Below are 20,202 nucleotides of genomic sequence, written 5' to 3'. Positions count from 1 at the left end.
TTCCCATTCACTCTTATTTTCTGATGAGATACAAACAAAAATTAATGTCAGGCCAATTGATTAGGTCCACAAATGCAGATCCAATTAAATTTATTTACTGCTACTCATGCCTATGCACACCAATATTCTCAACTAAGGATTAGCAACTGCTAGGAGTTAAATAAGGACCCATGGAATTCAGGGGAGGGGGAGTGACTTGTGGCTACATAGAAGTTCTAGGCCAGGGGTAGGCAACCCAAAACACTTAAAGAGCCACTTGGACCCATTTCCCACCAAAAACAAAACACTGGGAGCCGCAAAACCATTTTGATATCTAAAATGAAGATAACACTGCATATATCCTTTTTTACCTTTATTATAGGTGTGTGTGTGTTTGTGTGTGTGTGTTTGTGTGTGTGTATGTGTGTGTGTATGTATATGTATGTATGTATACACACACACACACACACACACACAGGTAAAAAAAGGATATATGCAGTGTTATCTTCATTTTAGATGTCAAAAGGGTCTCTCTCTCCCTCTCTATCTTCCCTTGGTCTGCCACTCCTCTTCCCCCGCTCTCTTTCTTTCTCTCTCTCTTTCCTCTCTCTCTCCCTCTCTCTCTCTCTCTTTCTTCCCCCCCTCTCCTATCTGCTGCTCACCTGACAAGTTTCAGGCTGTTGTCCAACAAGATCAGGGGTAGGCAACCTCGTCTCTTTTATGACTCATGGACTTCAACTCCCAGAATTCCTGAGTCAGCCTAGCTGGGCTAGCTAGCTCTCTCCTGCCCTTCCTGCTTCCTGCAGAGACGCAGCAAAGGGAAGAGCTCCGCCCAGTAAGCTTTTCAGCTCCTCGGAGAACACTGTGAGTGCACTCTCTTTTTTTTATACACACACACACACAAAACACACACACACACACACACACACACACACAGAGAGAGAGAGAGAGAGAGAGAGAGAGAGAGAGAGAGAGAGAGAGAGAGAGAGAGAGAGAAGCGCAATTCCTCTGTCTCTGTCTCTCTCTGCAAAGGCAGAGGAGGCTGGGAGCCGCATGGGAAGGCTCAAAGAGCCGCATGCGGCTCCGGAGCCGCAGGTTGCCGACCTGTATTCTAGGCTGATCTCTCTTTTGATTCTGCGTCCAGGTTCTGCCACTCCTTCCTCTACAATATCAGCCAGGGGGGAGGGGGAGAAGAGAAAATGATGATTATACAATGTTCTGAAAGGATTTGCAAAAGACCACATTGATAAGCCACAAGGCTATTGGAAGAATGTTCTGTGGACAGATGAGATCAAAATAGAACTTTGGGGCTTGAATGAAAAATGTTATGTTTAGCAAAAGGCAAACACTGCATTCCAGCATAAGAACCTTTTCCCATCTGTGAAACATGTTGGAGTTGAATGGCCTAGCAGATTTGTTAAATAAAATAAAAAAAGTGATCCCACTTCCTCCTCTTACCTCCTCTCCAATAATGTCCTGAGAATACAGCAGCAGATGGCTTCTTAGAGTAATTTTTGCAAGCTCCCTAATAACCACCCCAACTACAGCCCACTCAGTATAGTAAATTGCATCATTCTATTGCAATATGATTTAATTACAATTTGCTACAAATATTTACAAAGACCAAACAAATATCAACATGCACACAACATTTAACTTTCAAATAGAAATGATTACTTGATTCTTTTCCAAACAAGGTAAGAAGGGGAAACATTACAACCTTTAAAAATATATTCTGATGGTCTGAAGGAAAAAGGTGAAAATTAAGGTTGCAAATTAAAGAAAGCAGCAAAAGTCTGATATTATTCCTGATTGCTTGTTATGATAACTGCAGATTTGTCAACTGAGTTCAAAAAGCTGAGGTGACACCTGAAGAGTATTTTACTATAAATAGCAAGGGTTAATTCTCAGGAAACAATATGCCCATCATATCTTCCATGATGATAGAAGTTATATAATCTTAATTTTTCTATAAATTTCTCTTTTTTCACCCAAAAAATCTTCAATAAATAACTAATATCCTCTAGCTAAGCATAATCTGTTTGAACTGTTTTCTGCCATTAGAAATTACTAATGCCCTTTCTATTAGTTATGTTAACTTTAATTCAAGAGATATCTAGGTGTTATCTTTTTTGGATTGAGCGCCCTTTCAAAAATAATTTGTCATCTGGAATTATAGTACTCTTCAGAATAACAAATATGTGGATTGTTCAACCACTGTAAACTTTTGAAATAAATAAGTGAATCTTGGTCTTGGCTAACCCGAACCCTAATCCTAACCAAGTTGAGATTTGACAAAAGCCAGAGGAGATCTTGGGAAAACTAGGGAGCAGGTAAGAAAGGTATATATTTGAAGTCAGATTGTAGACAAAGAGAGCAAGAAAGGAAGAACAAAAGATAGTTTAAAGAAAATCATAGCAATCATGGTAACACTCCAAACTTGTTTCGATTTAATAAGGAACAATGGAAAGGATTTGATTACATTAAATTGTTAATGTGATCATGTATTTAGAAGGACAACATGAAAAACTTATACAAGTTATTAACCCAGATGAGACTGTATTTCAAGAATTTGGTGAACTTGAAGATGAAATCACATGGGCTACAGAAGAACTAGCATACAGGGACTCCCTGACTTATAACCATTTGTTCAGCAAAGTTGTAACAGTGCTGAACAATGACCTACGGCCAAAGTAATTACTGTGGTGGCACCCCAAATCCATGTTATTGCAATCTGGGTGTTTAGCAACCTGTTCTCACTTACAACCAGTTGCCAAACACCCCACAATCACATGATCACCATTTGCAACCTTCCCCACTGGCTTCCCAGAAATAAAATCAATGGGGAAGCTGGCAGGAGAGGTCACAAGCCACTCATGCACATATTGCACCCTTCTTTCCTTTGCTTGTGCTGCACCCTCCCTGCCTCCTTCACTCACACTGCACCCTCCTTCCCTGCCTTTCTCTTTAGAATGTCTTCCGGAGACTCTCCAGGGGTGCTTTTAGTAACTTTGGAGCTCTGTTTGGAAGCTGCTGGCTGATTGTGAGGCTTTCTCGTTCCTCCCAGAGCTGCAACGAAGCACAAAGGGGACATGGTGAATGTGAGTGTACGAAGGGAGGAGGAGGCCATGGTCCATGTCAGCAAAGGAGGGAAGGAGGGCACAGGGCAAGCCAGCAAAGGAGAGAGCAGTCCTGTTGAGCTTCCTGGTGTTTGGCATTTCCTGCTTTGCACCCCACTATGAAGACTTTCTATGCATTTGGTATTTCCCTGGATGCAGCGCCTTTTGCTGAGTTGTGGAGGCTTCCTATATGCTTAGCGCTTTATCAGGGGTGGCTGCTTCACTTGTGGAAGTTTCCTGGGCTTTTGGGGCTTCCTGGGGCATGCTGCTGGGGTGATTGAGGCTTTCAGGAGCTGGTGCAGCTTCTTTCGCTGCCCTCCCTGCATTTGCACCATACTGCACCACTCCCGCAACTCATTCACGGCCTGTGCTGACCTCCCAGGGCCTCTCCCAACCCCCCAAAGCAGCCCGTGCTCCTTATCTGGGACTCTTGCCAATTATCGAACCACGATTCTTGTTTAACAATGGCAGCAAGGAGTGTTGGGATTGTGGTTGCTAAGCGATGTGATCATGTGACATCTCACTTTACAACCACCTCATTTAGCAACTTAAATTCTCAGTTGCAGTTGCATACGGAGAACTAACTATATAGGAAAACTCCAGGGCAGATCAAATCTCCATAAAGCTCTTATAGAGTGTGAAAAATCATAACAGCCCTTTGCAAACCAATGTAAAAAAAAAAGCAACAGGGACCCAAGATTGGAAAATATCTACTTACACCTAACCCATAAAAATCCAGATTTAAAATAATGTTTTAATTAAAGTAGTCCTAACACCACTTGCCAGCAAGAAAATGTTGAAAACCCTAAAGGGTTACAGTCCTATATGGAAAGAGAAAAATGGCAATTGTATGAGAAGTATTCAGGACAAACACTGGAGAACAAGTGTTTTTTTAATATTAGATGGATGACAGAAACAGCAAGAAAAAATCAAAAAGAACTCAACTTCTGTTTTATAGACTACTCCAAAGCTTTTGATTGTGTTGATCATTTGAGACATTAGAAGGATATCGAAGCAATGGGTATACCCAAGCATTTATTTATTTATTTTACATATATATGTATTTATTTTATTTGTGTGTGTGTATTATATACACACAACTTTATTTTACACACACACATACACACACACCACCTAAGAAACCACAATGGAACCTACAGCTTACATACTTGCAGCAGATGCCAGGATGCCATTATCTATGTTTAGAGTTTGTGTCACGATATTACTATCCACTGTTATTTCAATGCAATAAAAATTTTAATGTAAAAACATATGGATCCCGATTATTCTGACAGTCATGTTTTGAAAAGACATGCTTCCTCTATTAGTTATTTTGTGTACATTCCTGAAATATCTCAAAATCTGAAATATGTCAGTTACCAACAGATAGTTTTTTATCCTTAAATAAGAGCATTGGTGCTTCCTATTAATAAACAACTTTAATGCCATCTAATGCTAGCATATTAGAGAGGCAGTTTTGTGTAGTGCTTAAGGCACCAGGCGAGAAACCATGAGTTCTTATTCTGCCTTAGACATGAAGCCAACTGGGTGACCTCAACCCAGTCACACTCTCTCAAGTCTTAGGAAGCAGGCAATGGCAAACTACTTTTGAAACCTTGACAAGAAAATTAAAGGCGCTTGTCCAGGCAGTCGTCAGGAGTCATCCCTGACTTGAAAGCATAAAAAAAATAAAAAATAAAAAAAATCCCAACATATACAACCAGACTGAAACAGGTATCCCTATGCAGGTCATTGACCAATCCAAGATTACCTACTTATTATAAGTATTCCATCCCAGAATACCTTCTCTCCTAATTTTATTATATTCTAGTTTCAGTTCATTTGTACATTCGTACCACTCTCAGCAAAAAGTCCCAGAATAACTTAAAAACTAAAAAAAATTATAATACTAGCTATCAAATTTAGGATAAATAGTAGTACCAAAGAAAATGAAAACATATCTTGATGTATGTATGTATAATGATGTAAAATTAAGGAAATTAATTAAAAAATTGATTAAGGAAAATACTAAGATTTCAATATATTAACTCTGTAGTTGCTAGATGCTCAAGCAAGAGATTATCTGAATAATTACCCTTTTAACATTATTTGCAAAACTTACATAATTATTCAAGGAGATAGCATAAAGCATAACATTTTTTTCGCACATTTAGTATATTCTTATATGTGGCAGACAGAGTAGAACAGAAATATTGCAGTAAAAAGGATAGAAGACTAACAGGTGGAAAGGCTGAAGGAAAATAGGTAAATTTCAGTATTAATTTTCTGTAATACAGGCAGTTCTTGATTTACAACTGCAACTGAGCCCAAAATTTCTGTTGTTAAGTGAAACAATTGTTAAATGAATTTTATCCCATTTTGTGACCTTTCTTGCCACCATTGTTAAGTGAATCACTGCAGTAGTTAAATTAATGGCAGCGTTGTTAAATGAATTTGGCTTCCCATTGACTTTGCTTGTCAGAGGGTTTTAAAAGGTGATCACATGACATTGGGACACTGCAACTGTCATAAATATGAGACAGTTACCAAGCATCTAACTTTTGATCACATGATGCTGCAACGGTCTAAAGTGGGAAAAACAGTCATAAGTCACTTTTTTCACTGCCATTCTAATTTCTAATGGTCACTAAATAAACTGTTATAAATCAAGGACTACCTGTACATTGTAGCTAAATAACAATTGTAGGTGAGGCTGTGGATTCAAGAAGTAGATTGTGGCAGAAACTTCCATTTGTTATCCTGTCTTAAACATACAGAATGAAAGATTTTTCCAATTTATTTTATTTATACACACACACATCACACAAGTTTAGTTCAGGCACTTATTGCTGGCTGTGTTTTTTTTATTTTAAGTTTAATATATCATTATTCAAACTGCATCATGAACATTCTTTCTGCTATACATTTTAATCTATTCTGCAAGATGGATATATTTTGATATTCAAATAACAATGATCCTTTAAAATGCATCACTTACCAGTAACTACTATGCTGCTCATATTAGAGTTCGGGCTATTAAGTACACTGCCTGAAAGAAGTTCGTCAGATCCTCTCTAAGAAAGAAAGAAACAATAAACAGTTTGCCATCTAAAAATACAAAATTGGTTTAACAATGTCAAAATGACATTAAGTGAAAATCTAGAGGCAGGAAACTATTTTAAAAGGTATCAATTTTTTCACTAAACTTTCAGGTGTCCTTTCAAAAGATATTAACTTATTTACATCTATTTTTTAATTCAGTTATGATACTCTCTTCAGGTGAGACTAAAACAAAAGTTACTTGTCCAAAACCCCATGAAAATAGCAGATAAGAGATCTAAATTATAAAAATCTGATTAGAAAAATGAGAGGCAATTAAATTATCAGGTGGTGTTTCCAAAAGCAATGAGCCTTGAAGCTGTAGATATACAGTTTTTTAAAAGTTTGTAAACTCTTTTGAATTTTCAATATTTTTCAATATTTCTGAATAAATATGTCCTACAAGATAATCTGTTCTTCACACTAGTCCTAAAATTAGATAGAGAGAATCAAATTAAACAAATGAGTCAAAAGCAAATGAGTCAAAAACATACTTATTCACTGATTTATTGAAGAAAATGATGAAAATGACTTTCTTCTGCTTTAATCATTCTTTGGTTGTTATGTCATGTGTTTTCGATTGTTGTCTTGTTGAATGACCCAGTTTCTCTTGAGCTTCAGTTCAGACAGATGCCCTGAGACTTTCCTGCAGAATTTGCTGATGCAATTCAGAATTCATAGTTCTATCAATGAGGGCAAGCTGTCCAGGTCCAAAATTAGCAGAGAAGGCCCCAAAGCATGATAATGCCACCATGTTTCAGAGATGGGATAAGGTCCTTATGCTGGAATGCAGTGCTTGCCTTTCGCCAAACTGAAAAATTCAAGCCCAAGAGTTCTATTTTGGTCTCATCTATCCACAGAACATTCTTCCAATCACTTTCGGGCTTATCCAAGTAGTCTTTCATAAACTGTAGATGGGCAGCAATGTTCCATTTGGATATTGGTGGAGCTCAAACTCTTTTGGAGTTTTGTAACCTTTTGTTAGTTTTGTAAACTTTTCTAAACTGGTGAGCATTAATAACTGTTTTTTGTAGTTCACAGATATCTCCTCTACTTGAGTCATGCCACACTTCAAAATACCTGTGTTGTGAACATCAGACTGAGGTGTGGTGGTGCAGTGATTAGAATGCAGCATTGCAGACAAACTCTGCCCACAGCCAGGAGCTTAATCCTGAGCGGCTCAAAATTGACCCAGCCTTTCATCCTTCCAAAGTTGGTAAAAGGAGGTCCCAGATAGCTGGGGGCAACATGTTGGCATTGGTAAAATGCTCAGTAAGTACTGTAAATCACTATGGAACGGTATAGAAGTCTAAATGCTATTGCTATTGATAGTGAACACCTACAATTCTGTTCAAGACAGGACCTTCCATACTCATACCCGATTATCATCCTATTGATTGAAACATATGACTCTAATTTCTCCTTCAAAAGAAGTTTAAGTAATTCTAGAGTTTCACAGGCCTTTGCTTCACACAAATATGTAGTTTTGGATCATTTTCCTCAATAAGTAAATAAACAAGTATAATGTTTTTGATTCAATTTTTTAATTGGGTTCTCTTTATCTAGTTTTAGGGCTTATATGGAGAACTGTTCACATTTTAGATCATATTTATGCAAAAATATTGAAGGGTTCACAAACTTTTAAGCACTACTATATCTTCATCCTCCTTTGATTTTCTTGGCATAGGAAAATGAGGGAAGTTTTGAAAACTACCATTTTGCAGAGATTTTGAAAGAGTCCAGAACTGAGGACAGATTTAACCCATAGATCTGAGATTCCATATTTCTAATTTAAAACTGCAAAAATCAAGATAGGAGCTATGAATTCAAGTCCTGCCTTAGGCTGTGAAAGCCAGCTGGATAACTATGGGCCAGTCACTGCCTCTCAGCCCCACCCGCCTCAGTGCTTTTTTTGTAGGGAAAATAGCAGGCAGAGGGTGTGTTGGATATGTTCGCTGCCTTGAGTTATTTGTAAAAATAATAAAGCCAGGGTACAGATAAATAAATAAGTCTCCAAAAGCAAACGAAGACCAAATGAAGAACTGCTTATACAAACGGATTAGGAAGTTAGAACAGCTTCCCTTCCAGAAATGACTATAGCATTTTAGTGTTTTGATCTCGGAGCTAAAGTAAAGAAAGAAGACATCACACTGGGATATAAAATCATACATTGTACAAAAAATATGAATAAAGAGGGCTTTCTTTCTCTCTTCAAGAATCAACCCACTGAAACAAAATATAGGAGGAAACAGATAAGAGAAGTATTTCTTTACCAACTGCATCATTAAACTTCAAAAATTGATGCCATAAAACATGGTGATAACTATCAAGACACTGGAGGATTATTATTATTATTATTATTTAAATTTATATGCTGCCTGACTCTCAGTAATTCTGAGAGATGTACGAAATGTTTGCAACATTAAAAATAAAACACTGGAAACATCAAGAAACAAAAAAGGATTATTAATAGTTAAATTAATACCTGTATAATGCTTCATGAATCATAGCTAGCTGGAAAGTCACCTGATTATCACTCTCTTGTTCATGATTGTGAATTTCCAAAAGCATCTGTTGGCCAATATGTAACCCAAAATACTTAAATAAAAGGGCTCTTGCTTTACAGGTAGTCCTCAACTTATAACTATGGTCTTAGAAAAAGTGACTTACAACCTATCCTTCAATTATTATCACACCAATCCCATCTGATTGCAATTTGGGCACTTGGCAACTGGCTCGTATCTGTGATGGATGCAGCGTCTTATGGCCACGTGACCATCATTTGTGACCTACTCAGCCGAATTTTGACAAGCAAAGTCAATTGGGGAAGCCAGATTTGTGTGATTCACTTAACTGCAGTAAAAAGGATCCAAATACATGAGACTTGCTTAATGATGACAGATGAGCACTCTTGGTGATTAAAATTCCAGTCCATTTGTGACCATAAGTTGAGGACTACCTGTATAGTCTTAATTGATAATGCTGGGATTATGTAAGTATTCATTCCCTCTTAACTGCCATATTCTACACTACTTGTATTTCCAGCTACTTTATTGCATTATTTTTAACATATTGATAAAAATAACACTTTAGCTGAACAACAGGCACAGCAACCTATTGGTTCCATTTCCACTTTGTGCAATACAGACCTATCCAAAAGCATCCTTCCCCACAAGCTATGGCTATTTAATTTAACAGGAGACACCAGATTGTTGAAAAAGAGATTCATATATTTTCCCCGACTTGATATGCCACTACTAGACAATAGCAAAATTGTTTTTATCATGGCTGAATTATTTTTGTTAAATATATACACTCCTTTTCAGGGTAATTAATTATGGACAGCATAGAATAAGAATTAGCCTGTCTTCAAACCCTGGTTTGTCAAAAGAGGGACAAAGCAGGAAGCTAATTTCATATGTAATATTTACTTTTTCAATCTTTGCTAAATTCACAAGAAAACTGAAAAGTAATGATCCTTTCAGTTGAGCTCAACTTCTGTATGAACAACTGACTATTTGGAAAATTATCTTCATTATAGCATGGAAATCGTTCAATGTTGCTTTTTTCCAGGAAGTTTTTTAACATCCTAATGAGGTCTTCAGCCTAATTCCCTCATGGTCTCCCATCTAAATCCAACTTTGCTGAACTTCCATACCTGGACAGGATCAAAGATGTAACTGTTTCCATATGCAAGAATCAACTTATCAGGCTCCACAGATGAGCATATTTCCTCATGTGAATGCAACAATTGGTTTGAAAGATAAAGTAATGTTTTTAATAAATCCTGAAAGTTTAATTAAAATTTACCCACAATTTAAGATAGGAATATTTGATAACCATCACTTACCTTTACAGAAAACTGACAGTTTTTGCTAGCCTCAATTCCATGAACATATTGAGTTACCATTATATTTTAAAATAGTTTCCATCTATGTAAAGAAGGTTATATTGACAGTTAAAACTGCCTTTTAAAATGTGTTTTAAGGACAGTGTAAAAATCTTTGTGGTATAACTTTCCAAGATGTTTGGAAACCATTTAAATCATCTTCTTGCAATATATTTGAGTCATTGATTCTCCTTTAGCATATTTCTGCACTGTAGACTTTTTCCTTGTCATTCTTTCCAATGCCTCAAAAATAATGTTAAAATTAATCAAATTATGTTTTCAAGTTCTCAACTAATTTGTATAGAAAGTAAACTTGAGATCAATATGAAAGTTAAATATTGATTTTAAAAGGTATCTGGCTTCACCTATAGCAATAATTACATAGAATCTCTGTATATTTATACAATACTTAACACTGCAGAATATGATGTAAAGCATATAATCAACTACCGTTCATACAGTAATTCCTATGCTGATAAATAAGGAAAATTTGGCACGCACTTCTAAGACAGAACTTTGATGATGGGAAAAGAGAGGCAAGAGATTGTTGGTAACAATTCTAGGTCAAATGTGACAAAAGCAAGCCTGCAACCAACACCAATCCAACCATTCCCTACTACCTGACTTTGTCACATCAGATATATAGTCAGCCCCAGGAGTTTGGCTTATTCCAAAAGGATTAGTGATCATTTACTCTAGATCAGGGGTCCCCAACCCCCGGTCCATGGAGCGGCACCGGTCCATGGCATGCCAGAAATCGGGCTGCGCAAACAAGCGATGCCCCATCGCGGGATGCAGGCAGCACACAAAACCACATCCCCTCTGGTCTACAGAAAAACCTCTCTCCACAGAACCGGTCCCTGGTGCCCAAAAGGTTGGGGGCTGCTGTTCTAAATGATTGTATCTACCATGCGCTCATCAATGTTGGGGATGACACCAGGGTATCAACAGAGTCAAAATGGCAAGTTTGATCAGGTGATTGAGATAAAAGGATTGAGACTTCCACTGCTTTGTTGTATCCATCATTTTGATATTGATTCCTTTTTACAAGCTCCCATTTTGATCCTGCCAGAATGTGCTAAAAACATCATAGGTTATTGTAGAATATTTTACACATTTATCTATCCTATTTGGGGCATAGAAAATGCTTCCAATGGTTCTGTTTAATCATAAAGATGATTAAACTAAACGATTTTCCTTGAAGAAAGGTACTACAGCCACCCAAAACAGATATATGGGCCCAAAAACCTTGTTCTGCCCAATTTTAGTTTGATTGCTCATTTAACTGCCTAGAATTATTCAATTGCCTTCCTTGTTAGCTTCAAAAGAGCCAAAATGTTTTGCTTTCTTCAAGTATTATTAGTTCCCATATATATTAAATGATTTACAGTTAACAGTTGTTGTTAATTACATACAGTAATTATTATTTTGTTTAAGGAGTAAAGTGGCTATCTTTCATTATAACTCTGTGATTAACAGTGATATTGACAAAATAAACTATCTATTCACAACTGTCTGAACATTGGCAAAATGGATAATTCTTTCCATTTGGAGTATTTAAAAGTATCCAATAAGTTCTACAGCATTATTTACATACAGTATATGGATTTGTGGAGTCTTAGGTGCTAAATTTGATTGTTTTACTGTAGAAGTTTCATTACCAAACTAGGCAACTCTAGTGTACTGATGATATTCCCCATAGCTACAACTATTCTCTTATACATAGATTTCCCAATGGATATTTCTATTTCCAGTACAAGACTTCTGAATATGGTAGAATAATCCCCAAGAAAACCAAAATTTTCATTTCAAAAATCTAGCACCACATCTAAAACTTTAGTCTGCAACCAATATTAGCATAATGTGATGCCTTCTTTTTTTTCCCAGTAACTCACAATGCAATATGATTTAGTTTTATAGATAAATCACACCAATATGATTTGTTTCAGAAAACAATTAAGTATTCTGGCTCAGAATTATGCGCAAATCAAACTTTTATTTAAATTATGATTATGTTATATGTAGACCAGGATTACAATTTCTCTAAGATAACAACCATTTCTCACCAAAGTAAGCCTAAACGGGAGGTCAGAAATGGATATTCATATAAGGTAACTGAAAAGGAAAGCAATGTTTGCAGGCCATTTTTTTCACACATTATAGTAAGTCTAAATTTCACTTACTGCAGCCTAAGCTAATTTTAGAGACACATTGTTTAAGGACAGTATTTGTTTTTTTAAAAAATACCAAATTGGCCCAATTTTTTTTAAAAAATCTCTTTTTATGCCCTTGTAATCCCTTAATTTGAGGTAAGATTACAAAAGTTATCATCTGCACTCTAATTATACTTTATTCATCAAGAATGCCCCTACTTACACATGTATGTGCATATATCATATAAAGTCAAAATGTGCTTATTTATTTGTGATTTTGTGTGCTATATGAACCCAATCCAACAATTTATGTCTCATTACAAGGTATTTCAACAGTTACCAATTCTTTCGTTTGATATGTTACATTATATTCCATTTATTTATATACAATTTTTCCCCTAATATTAATATAGCAAAAATATTTAGACTTATATACCACTTCATAGTGCTTTACAGCTCTCTCTAAGTGGTTTACAATGTTAGTATGCTGCCTCCAACAATCTGGGTCCTCATTTTACTGACTTTGGAGGGATGGAAGTTTGAGTCAACCTTGAGTGGCTCAGAATTGAACTCCTGGAGTGAACAGTGAGTTAGCCTGCAGTACTACCGTACATTCTAACCACTGCACCACCACTATAATATTATAGTATTATTAACAAAAGTCTTTACAATTTGGCTTCTACTGTATTTCAAACCCTAATTTCAGGAACAAGCCTCTTCAAAAATGGGGAATATTTATGCTTGTAATACAGCTTCTGGGATCTGATCCTAATGTACTCATAATGAAATTTTGAAAGACAAATCTACCAAGTTTGCAGAGGATATAGAATCCAAAGTTAAATTAACCAATCAAGACAAAGGAAAGGGAAAAACAAACCAAAGTTTAGTCCATAAAATAGTATGCCAAGCTGTTTAGTGAATAAAATGTTTTGGGCATGTGGCCGCACACTCTCATACATAAATCATGATTTACAAAGCATACTGATTAGATTTACACCCCACATCAAAACCAACAAAGCCAAATCATGGTTTAATGCAATGTGTAAACCAATAGATGTCTAAACTGTAAGTATTAAAGGCAGAGGGCAAGAAAAATTGTGCAGGCAAAGGAGCATACCTATTTACAGCACAATCCCATTACTTGAGGTATAAAATTTGCAAAGGCTATAGCTTGAAAAGACATTTAATAATAAAAACAGCAGGCCTTGAGAATGTAGCTAAAATATCTTGAAATGAAATAAATTTATTTTTTTTCCAGTACTATTGTAAAAACCCTAAATTAGAAATGTGAAAAACCCCTATCAATTATCTCCTTCTTTGCAAGCTATTCAATAATGTTTTAATTCATTCTATAGCTGGTTGCAATTATATTTAGATACTGGTAATTATGGTAAATAATTTGGGGGTTTTCTACTAACTTCTAGGTTACTTGAAGATTCTAGATCAGTGGTTCTCAACCTGTGGGTCGGGACCCCATTTGGGGTCGAACGACCATTTCACGGGGGTCGCCAAACAAGGCTGTCCGCCATTTTTTCCCCCTTTTCTTTGGCCACGCCCCTGGCATCCGGTGATGTATAAGTGGTTGGGGGTCACCACAACATGGGGAACTGTATTATGGGGTCGCGGCATTAGAAAGGTTGAGAACCACTGTTCTAGATCAGTGTTTCCCAAACTTGACAATTTTAAGGCATGTGGACTTCAACTCCCAGAATTCCACAGCCAGCGTTGCTGGCTGTGGAATTCTGGGAGTTGAAGTCCTCATGCCTTAAAATTGTCAAGTTTGGGAAACACTGTTCTAGATAAAAGAATGACAAGCAGTCACCAAGAAAATACTAAACAAATTTAGAAATAAATATTTTTAGACCAACGTTTTCATTATTCAACATTATAATTTAAATTGATTACATACCTTCACACCAACTGCAACATCAGTAACAATGCTGAAAAAAAAATCAGATTTTAGAAGAGGAAATGGGTTTTTTTCCACCAAGGCAAATATTTTTCATAAAATCAAATATTCAATTTGCTATTTAACTTCCTGTTTACTTAAAAACTAGGAAAAATTGAGAATAGAAATACATTAGTATTTGCACATTGCTATACAGTATTTATATTATCATATGACATATTTATTAAATTTATATGCCAGCCATGTCGCTATTCAAAGTGGCACTATCATATTAAAGGTAAATGACTGTGTTGAATAAGAAACAAATAAATTTCTACTTCCCTGCTTTTTTCCCAGAATTTTCTACAGAGTTGCTCCAAATCTGTTGTGGTGCCCCCCTCCCCCATCCTCCACTGCAGATTAGACATATGGTTAGCTACATAGAGAAGGAGTCTGCATACAATGGAAACTGCTATAATGACAAAACTTGAGGGGCTGCCTTCTCCCAAGAAAGAGATGCGCATGCTCACTTGGGGAGGGCATGCTCTAGGTTCCTTCTTTTAAATATGAGTAAGTATCTACAGCACGGGTGTCAAACTCGCCGCGTCACGCGATGTGTCGCTATGTATTGTGACTTTTTTTGCATTGCCAGAGCTGTGGTGGGCATGGCCTCTGCATGATGCAACTGGCCCGAGGGCTGGCAATTTGACACCCCTGATCTACAGCCTTTTCTGTAATTGCTCCTGTTCTCTGGAACAATCTTCCAGTTGATATATGACTGGCCCCAACTCTGCTTACATTTAAGACCTGGCTTTTCTTCCAGGCATTAGGAACTAGTTGAATTGATCCCTCTTTGGTTGTTCTGTTGTGATGGTGAGTCACCATTTTTTTTCTGCATTTTATATTTATGTATTTTAATGTTATGTTGATTTGTGGGGTTTTTGTTGTTGTATGCTGCTGTCAGTCCTATGAAATGGTCCAGTTAAGAAATCAAAACTATGAGTTTTGGTTTTAGTTTTATTCTCAGGTTACAATAACAGAACAGTGCAAGTCTGAAAGCACTTTCCCAATCTTCTGCCTTTATTTTTCCAGAGGAATAGGGAGGAGGGTCCCTTCTGAGATATTTTCTCTATCCCATCACTGCTTTATACTGATTTCATTGATCAAACCATTATATAGGCTGTGGCTCTTCCTTCTCATTCCCAATGTTCTTCCCCACAGCCCAATACATCTGCCCAGAGTCATATTGTTTGAGCTGGGTGTCCTTATAACCCTAGTTAATTAAATTGCAATTAAATAGATTGTTCTAATTATTTTTACACTTATTGTTTAAAATTCCAGCTTAAAATGTTTTGTTTCATGGCACAGTGAATAGTATCAGAATAAAGAATACCCTACATGACACAAACACATATAAAACAGAATTATGACAAGCAAAGAAGTTGAAATTAATATATTTTAAACACTGTAATTATACTGTAAAACCTAACATCTTGGGTTCCCTTAAATTCAGTTTATATGAAATTAAATACAACAAGTTCCTTTAAAAAAAATCAGGGGGGGGGGAGATTTGAGAACATTATTATTTATATAATCTGTTTCTAGTCAAAAATTAAACTGAGGCTCATCAAATGGCATATATTTAAGGGAGATATATATGATCCCAAGACTGGGTTTTGATAGCTTCCTTACAGTATAGCTATCACAGAATCAGTTTTTGTATCTCATTTTATGAAAATCACAATCATGCCTGGATGCCTCTCAAAACCCCATTGTGATTATAAAATTACACTGAATTATCTTAGAAAACACATTTGAGTAATGAAGTCATTGTTACCAAAGTGATTATCAGCAGCGTGTCAAGCAATAATCATAATACCAAGTTATAAAGGCAACTTGCTAAATTTATTTACCAGCATGTACTAGAGATCTAACAAACTAAGACCATGATCAAGGAAATTAAGTTAATATTTATTATTTATTTATATAAATTTATTGGCTGCCCAACTCCAGTGGATTTCAGGCAGTGTACAAAACTAGGGAAAAAACAGCTAAAAACATAAAACCAGACACACAGTCCAGAGCAAAAAAATGTGATGAACAATAACAAAACAAAAAATATCATAAGCATATAACTTTCCTGAATCCTAGTAATGTGCAATCATCATTGGGGGAAGGGGGGGGGAGATATGCTGTTCTTAAGGGTGGGAGCCACAACAGAAAAGAACCACTTCCTAGGTCCCACAAGAGAACAGTGTTTAATGGGGAGGACTTGGAGTGCTCCCATTCTTACTAGAATGTACTCTGCAGACCGAAACAACTGGAGATAAGCAATCTCCCAGATATTCAGAGCTTATAAAAGCATATAAATCATTATCAAGAATGAACAAAAGTTACAAAACTAGAGCATACCACTTTAGCTCATTATTACTACTGTAGTTGATCACACAGTCACATATTTAGACTGAATTTGGTATTTTTATGCATCTATCAAATCCTTTCCAGGGCCCGGGATAGGCAGATGTTGTCTGATGGTGTGAAGGTTATCACCACAGCATGTAAGCAGACCCAAGTAATGCTGTTTTTTTGCAATTGATAATGGTGTTCACGCGGTGCTACAGATGTTTTGGGATTGCCTATCACTATTGTTAGTATCTTTGCTTTCTTTTAGAATGCATTATTTTGAAAATATTGAAATCAAAGCTGAATGGTAGGATTATCATTAAAGCAATTAAACCTGGACAGTCCCTGTTATTCTATATACAGGAATAACTGACAGGACTCAGATAGAACTTGATAACTTGGATTGGAAGCCAAGAAAAAATGACAATGCACAAGCCTTGCACCCCAAAGGTGACATTGATCAATTGTATTTGGCAAGAGTTGAGAAGTATAGAGTTCCTACAAGTGAAACAAACTGGAGGAAGAAAAGTATGGCCTGAGCCAGGAAGCCTTGCTGAAGGAAGTCAGTCAAGGAAAGCTCTTGAAAACAACAACGGTGAAAGGTGAAGACTGAAAAGAAAAGAAACAATTGAAAACCGATTTGTTAATTGGAAGAGCAAACCAATGGTCAATACTTGAAGAAAATAGATTAAAAACCCTATAATGGAATCGCTTAAAATAAAGACTGTTAAAGAAAGAAACTGAAGTCTTTATTTTAGTGGCTCAAGAACAAACTTTGTCAACTAACTGCGTTATGGCAAAAATACAACATACAACAAACAGCAAATGTCACCTTTGTAGGAAAAGGATGAAACAACTGACCTTTTGATCAGTGGCTGCAGCAGGAGCAAAATGTAACAAATTACAAGCAGTATCATGACAGAGTTGCCAGAGGTTTGGATTTAAATGTAGTAAAAACTATTGGGACCCTCAAAATTGAGAAGGTTTTGAAAAATGAGCAGATTATTATGGGACTTAAAGATCCAACAGAGAGGAATCTTGTTCATAACAACCATAAGACCAGAGGTGATTCTAAGAATAAATGGCATTAGAAATTCTTAACATGGAAAACCAAAAAAAGAGAGAAAACAATCCACTTTTGGAAAGATCTATGGGAAACCTCAATAAACTATAATAAAAACTTTGGATGGATAAAATAATCTGAAGATGAATTTAGTAAAATCAAATGGAAGAACTAATAATTACAGCTGAAATGATCAAAAATTAAGAACTGGACACCTCTTGGAAATTATCAGTTGCATGGCTTTTGGCTCAAATATCTGACTAGCTTACATCCAATTATAGCTAAACATCTTAATGAAATATTGCACAAAGGAGACATCAGTGACTGGTTATTCTGGCAGAACTTACTTGATTCAAAAATATCAAGTGAAAGGGACAACACTAGTAGGCTATAGGACAATAACAAGCTTTAATCACCGGCCTAGTAACGGACAATATCCAAGATTGATTAGAAGAAAATAACATTCTTCCAGTAAAACAAAAAGCAATAAAAGGAAAAGCAGAGGCACAAAAGATCAACTTTTGATTGGTAAAATGGTTTTGAAGAATTACAAAAAGGTGAAAAACTAATTTACGCATGGTCCGGATTGATTATAAAAAAGTATTTGATTCATTACCACACAGATGGATTATCAAATATTTGCAAACAACTCTTGTCAATAAAATTAGAATGTTTATAGAAAAAATAATGAAGCAGTGGAAGATAGAATTGATGGTTAGAAAACAAATAGTTTGTAAACATGAGCAGAGACATTTTCCAGGATGACTTAGTATTATCCTTATTATTTGTCACTGCTACAATCTTTGAAGAAAATAAATCTTGACTACCATACTACAAAAATGCTAATAAAACCTATTTCCTTTATATGGATGATCTGAAACTTTATGGAAAATTGGAAATCAAAATCCAATCACTGACAAATACAGGTAGTCCTCAACTTACAACCATTTGTTTAGTGACCATACGAAGTTACAATGGCACTGAATGACCATTTTTCACATGAACATTGCAGCATCCCTGTGGTCACGTAATCAAAATTTCATCATTTGGCAACTGGTTCATATTTACTTATTTTTTAAAAAATGACTCATAAATAAATAACTGGCTCGTATTTATGATGGTTGCAGTGTTTTATCATCATATGATCACTGTTTGCAATCTTCTGACAAGCAAAAGTCAAAGGGGAAACCAGATTCACTTAACAACTATATTACTAACTTAACAACTGCAGTGATTCACTTAACAATTGTGGCAAGAAGGGTTGTAAAATGCTTAGCAATAGAAATGTTGGGCTCAATTGTGGTCATAAGTCAAGGACTACCTGTGAAGTAAGAATATTTAGCATAAAATGTAGCAATGAGATTTGCCCTAGAGACTAAGAAATGTGCTACAGTAGCAATAAATTGGGACAAAAACACAAACTGTAATGGAACTGAAATACTGAATGGTCAAGCCATCAGGAGCCATTAGAATGAAGCCTACAAGTATCTGAGCATTTTACAGTTGAATAATATTAAGCGTGGACAAGTTAACAATGTGATGTAAAGAATACATCCAAAGAGTGAGAAAAGTGCTAAAGAGAAAATTGAACAGTGAAAACACCATCTAAGTCACAAATAATGGCCCATACTTATGATGCAATACACTGCTTGATTAACTGACACAAGCAGAACCAGTTTGGACCGAAAAGAAAGCTAATGACTATTCACTATATATTACATCTGGAAGTAATATTGATAGATTATATGTGCCATGCAGAAATGGAAGCAGAGGTTTACTTCAACTGAAACTATCAAAGAAGAAAAGCATACATTACAGTATATAAAAGACAGCAAAGAGCTATCTTGAAGCAAGAACTTTTTAAATGTATAAGAAACAAAACATGAAATATACAATTATTTCAAAAAGAATAGAATGCTGGCAAGGAAAAGTATTGTAGTACATGGTCAATTTCGACAAAAGATTAAGGGGAAAATGGAGAAAGATAAAAACTGGAAATGGCTTGCACTGGCAAGTTAAATAAGAAACTGAAGGCTTGATTTTGGCTGCTCAAAAGCAAGCTATTCAAACTAATACAATAAGATTAGAACTGAAAAGTCATCAAATGATTTAAAGGGCAGACTGGGCAAGGAAGCAGAAGAAATAGTAGATCATACACTCAGCTCATGCAAGATCACACCAACTGATTTTAAACAACATAACACAGGCATCAAAATGGATTGATGTTCCAAACTGGAATATCTGTAAAAAATTTATGATGTGCCAGCAATGAAAAATTGGTAGAAGCTTATAGTTGAAAAAGTACTAGAAAATTAGCATTGTGCCATTTCCAATTATACAAACAGATAAAGTCTTGGCTCATAACACACCAGAAATAACTGTGGTTGAAAAAAAAAAGGTGTGGATTGATATGGCAATAGGGAATAGTAGCATAAAAGAAAAAGAATAGGAGAAGATTCCTGAATATCAAGATGTGAAATTGAAATAGAAAGATTATGGCAAAAACTGGCCTTAGTGGTCCCAGATGTTATTTGCAGACAGGGTGCCATACCAAAAAACCTTAGAAGGTACTTAGAAAATCTGCACATCGATAAAATTTCCATCTGTCA

The 20,202-nt window shown here is 35.9% G+C and overlaps 1 protein-coding gene across 4 annotated transcripts in view; it reads right to left on the bottom strand.

Moving 5' to 3' along the window:
• Positions 1–20,202, bottom strand: part of PTBP2 (polypyrimidine tract binding protein 2) — a 77,487-nt gene that overhangs the window by 55,918 nt on the left and 1,367 nt on the right. For all 4 annotated transcript variants that reach the window (XM_039339796.1, XM_039339798.1, XM_039339797.1 and 1 more), the window contains exons 2-3: positions 14,149–14,179; positions 6,097–6,172 (exon numbers count right to left, since the gene is read on the bottom strand). In XM_039339796.1, the coding sequence (XP_039195730.1) occupies positions 6,097–6,172; positions 14,149–14,179 (107 nt within the window). The remainder of the gene's footprint in view (positions 1–6,096; positions 6,173–14,148; positions 14,180–20,202) is intronic.

The sequence above is a fragment of the Crotalus tigris genome, unplaced genomic scaffold (assembly GCF_016545835.1).
Source record: "Crotalus tigris isolate CLP2741 ecotype Arizona unplaced genomic scaffold, ASM1654583v1 scf7180000017739.2905288, whole genome shotgun sequence".
Taxonomy (NCBI): Eukaryota; Metazoa; Chordata; class Lepidosauria; order Squamata; family Viperidae; genus Crotalus; species Crotalus tigris.
Note: the sequence above shows the minus strand (reverse complement) of the source record. Positions and strands in the feature narration are given on the sequence as shown.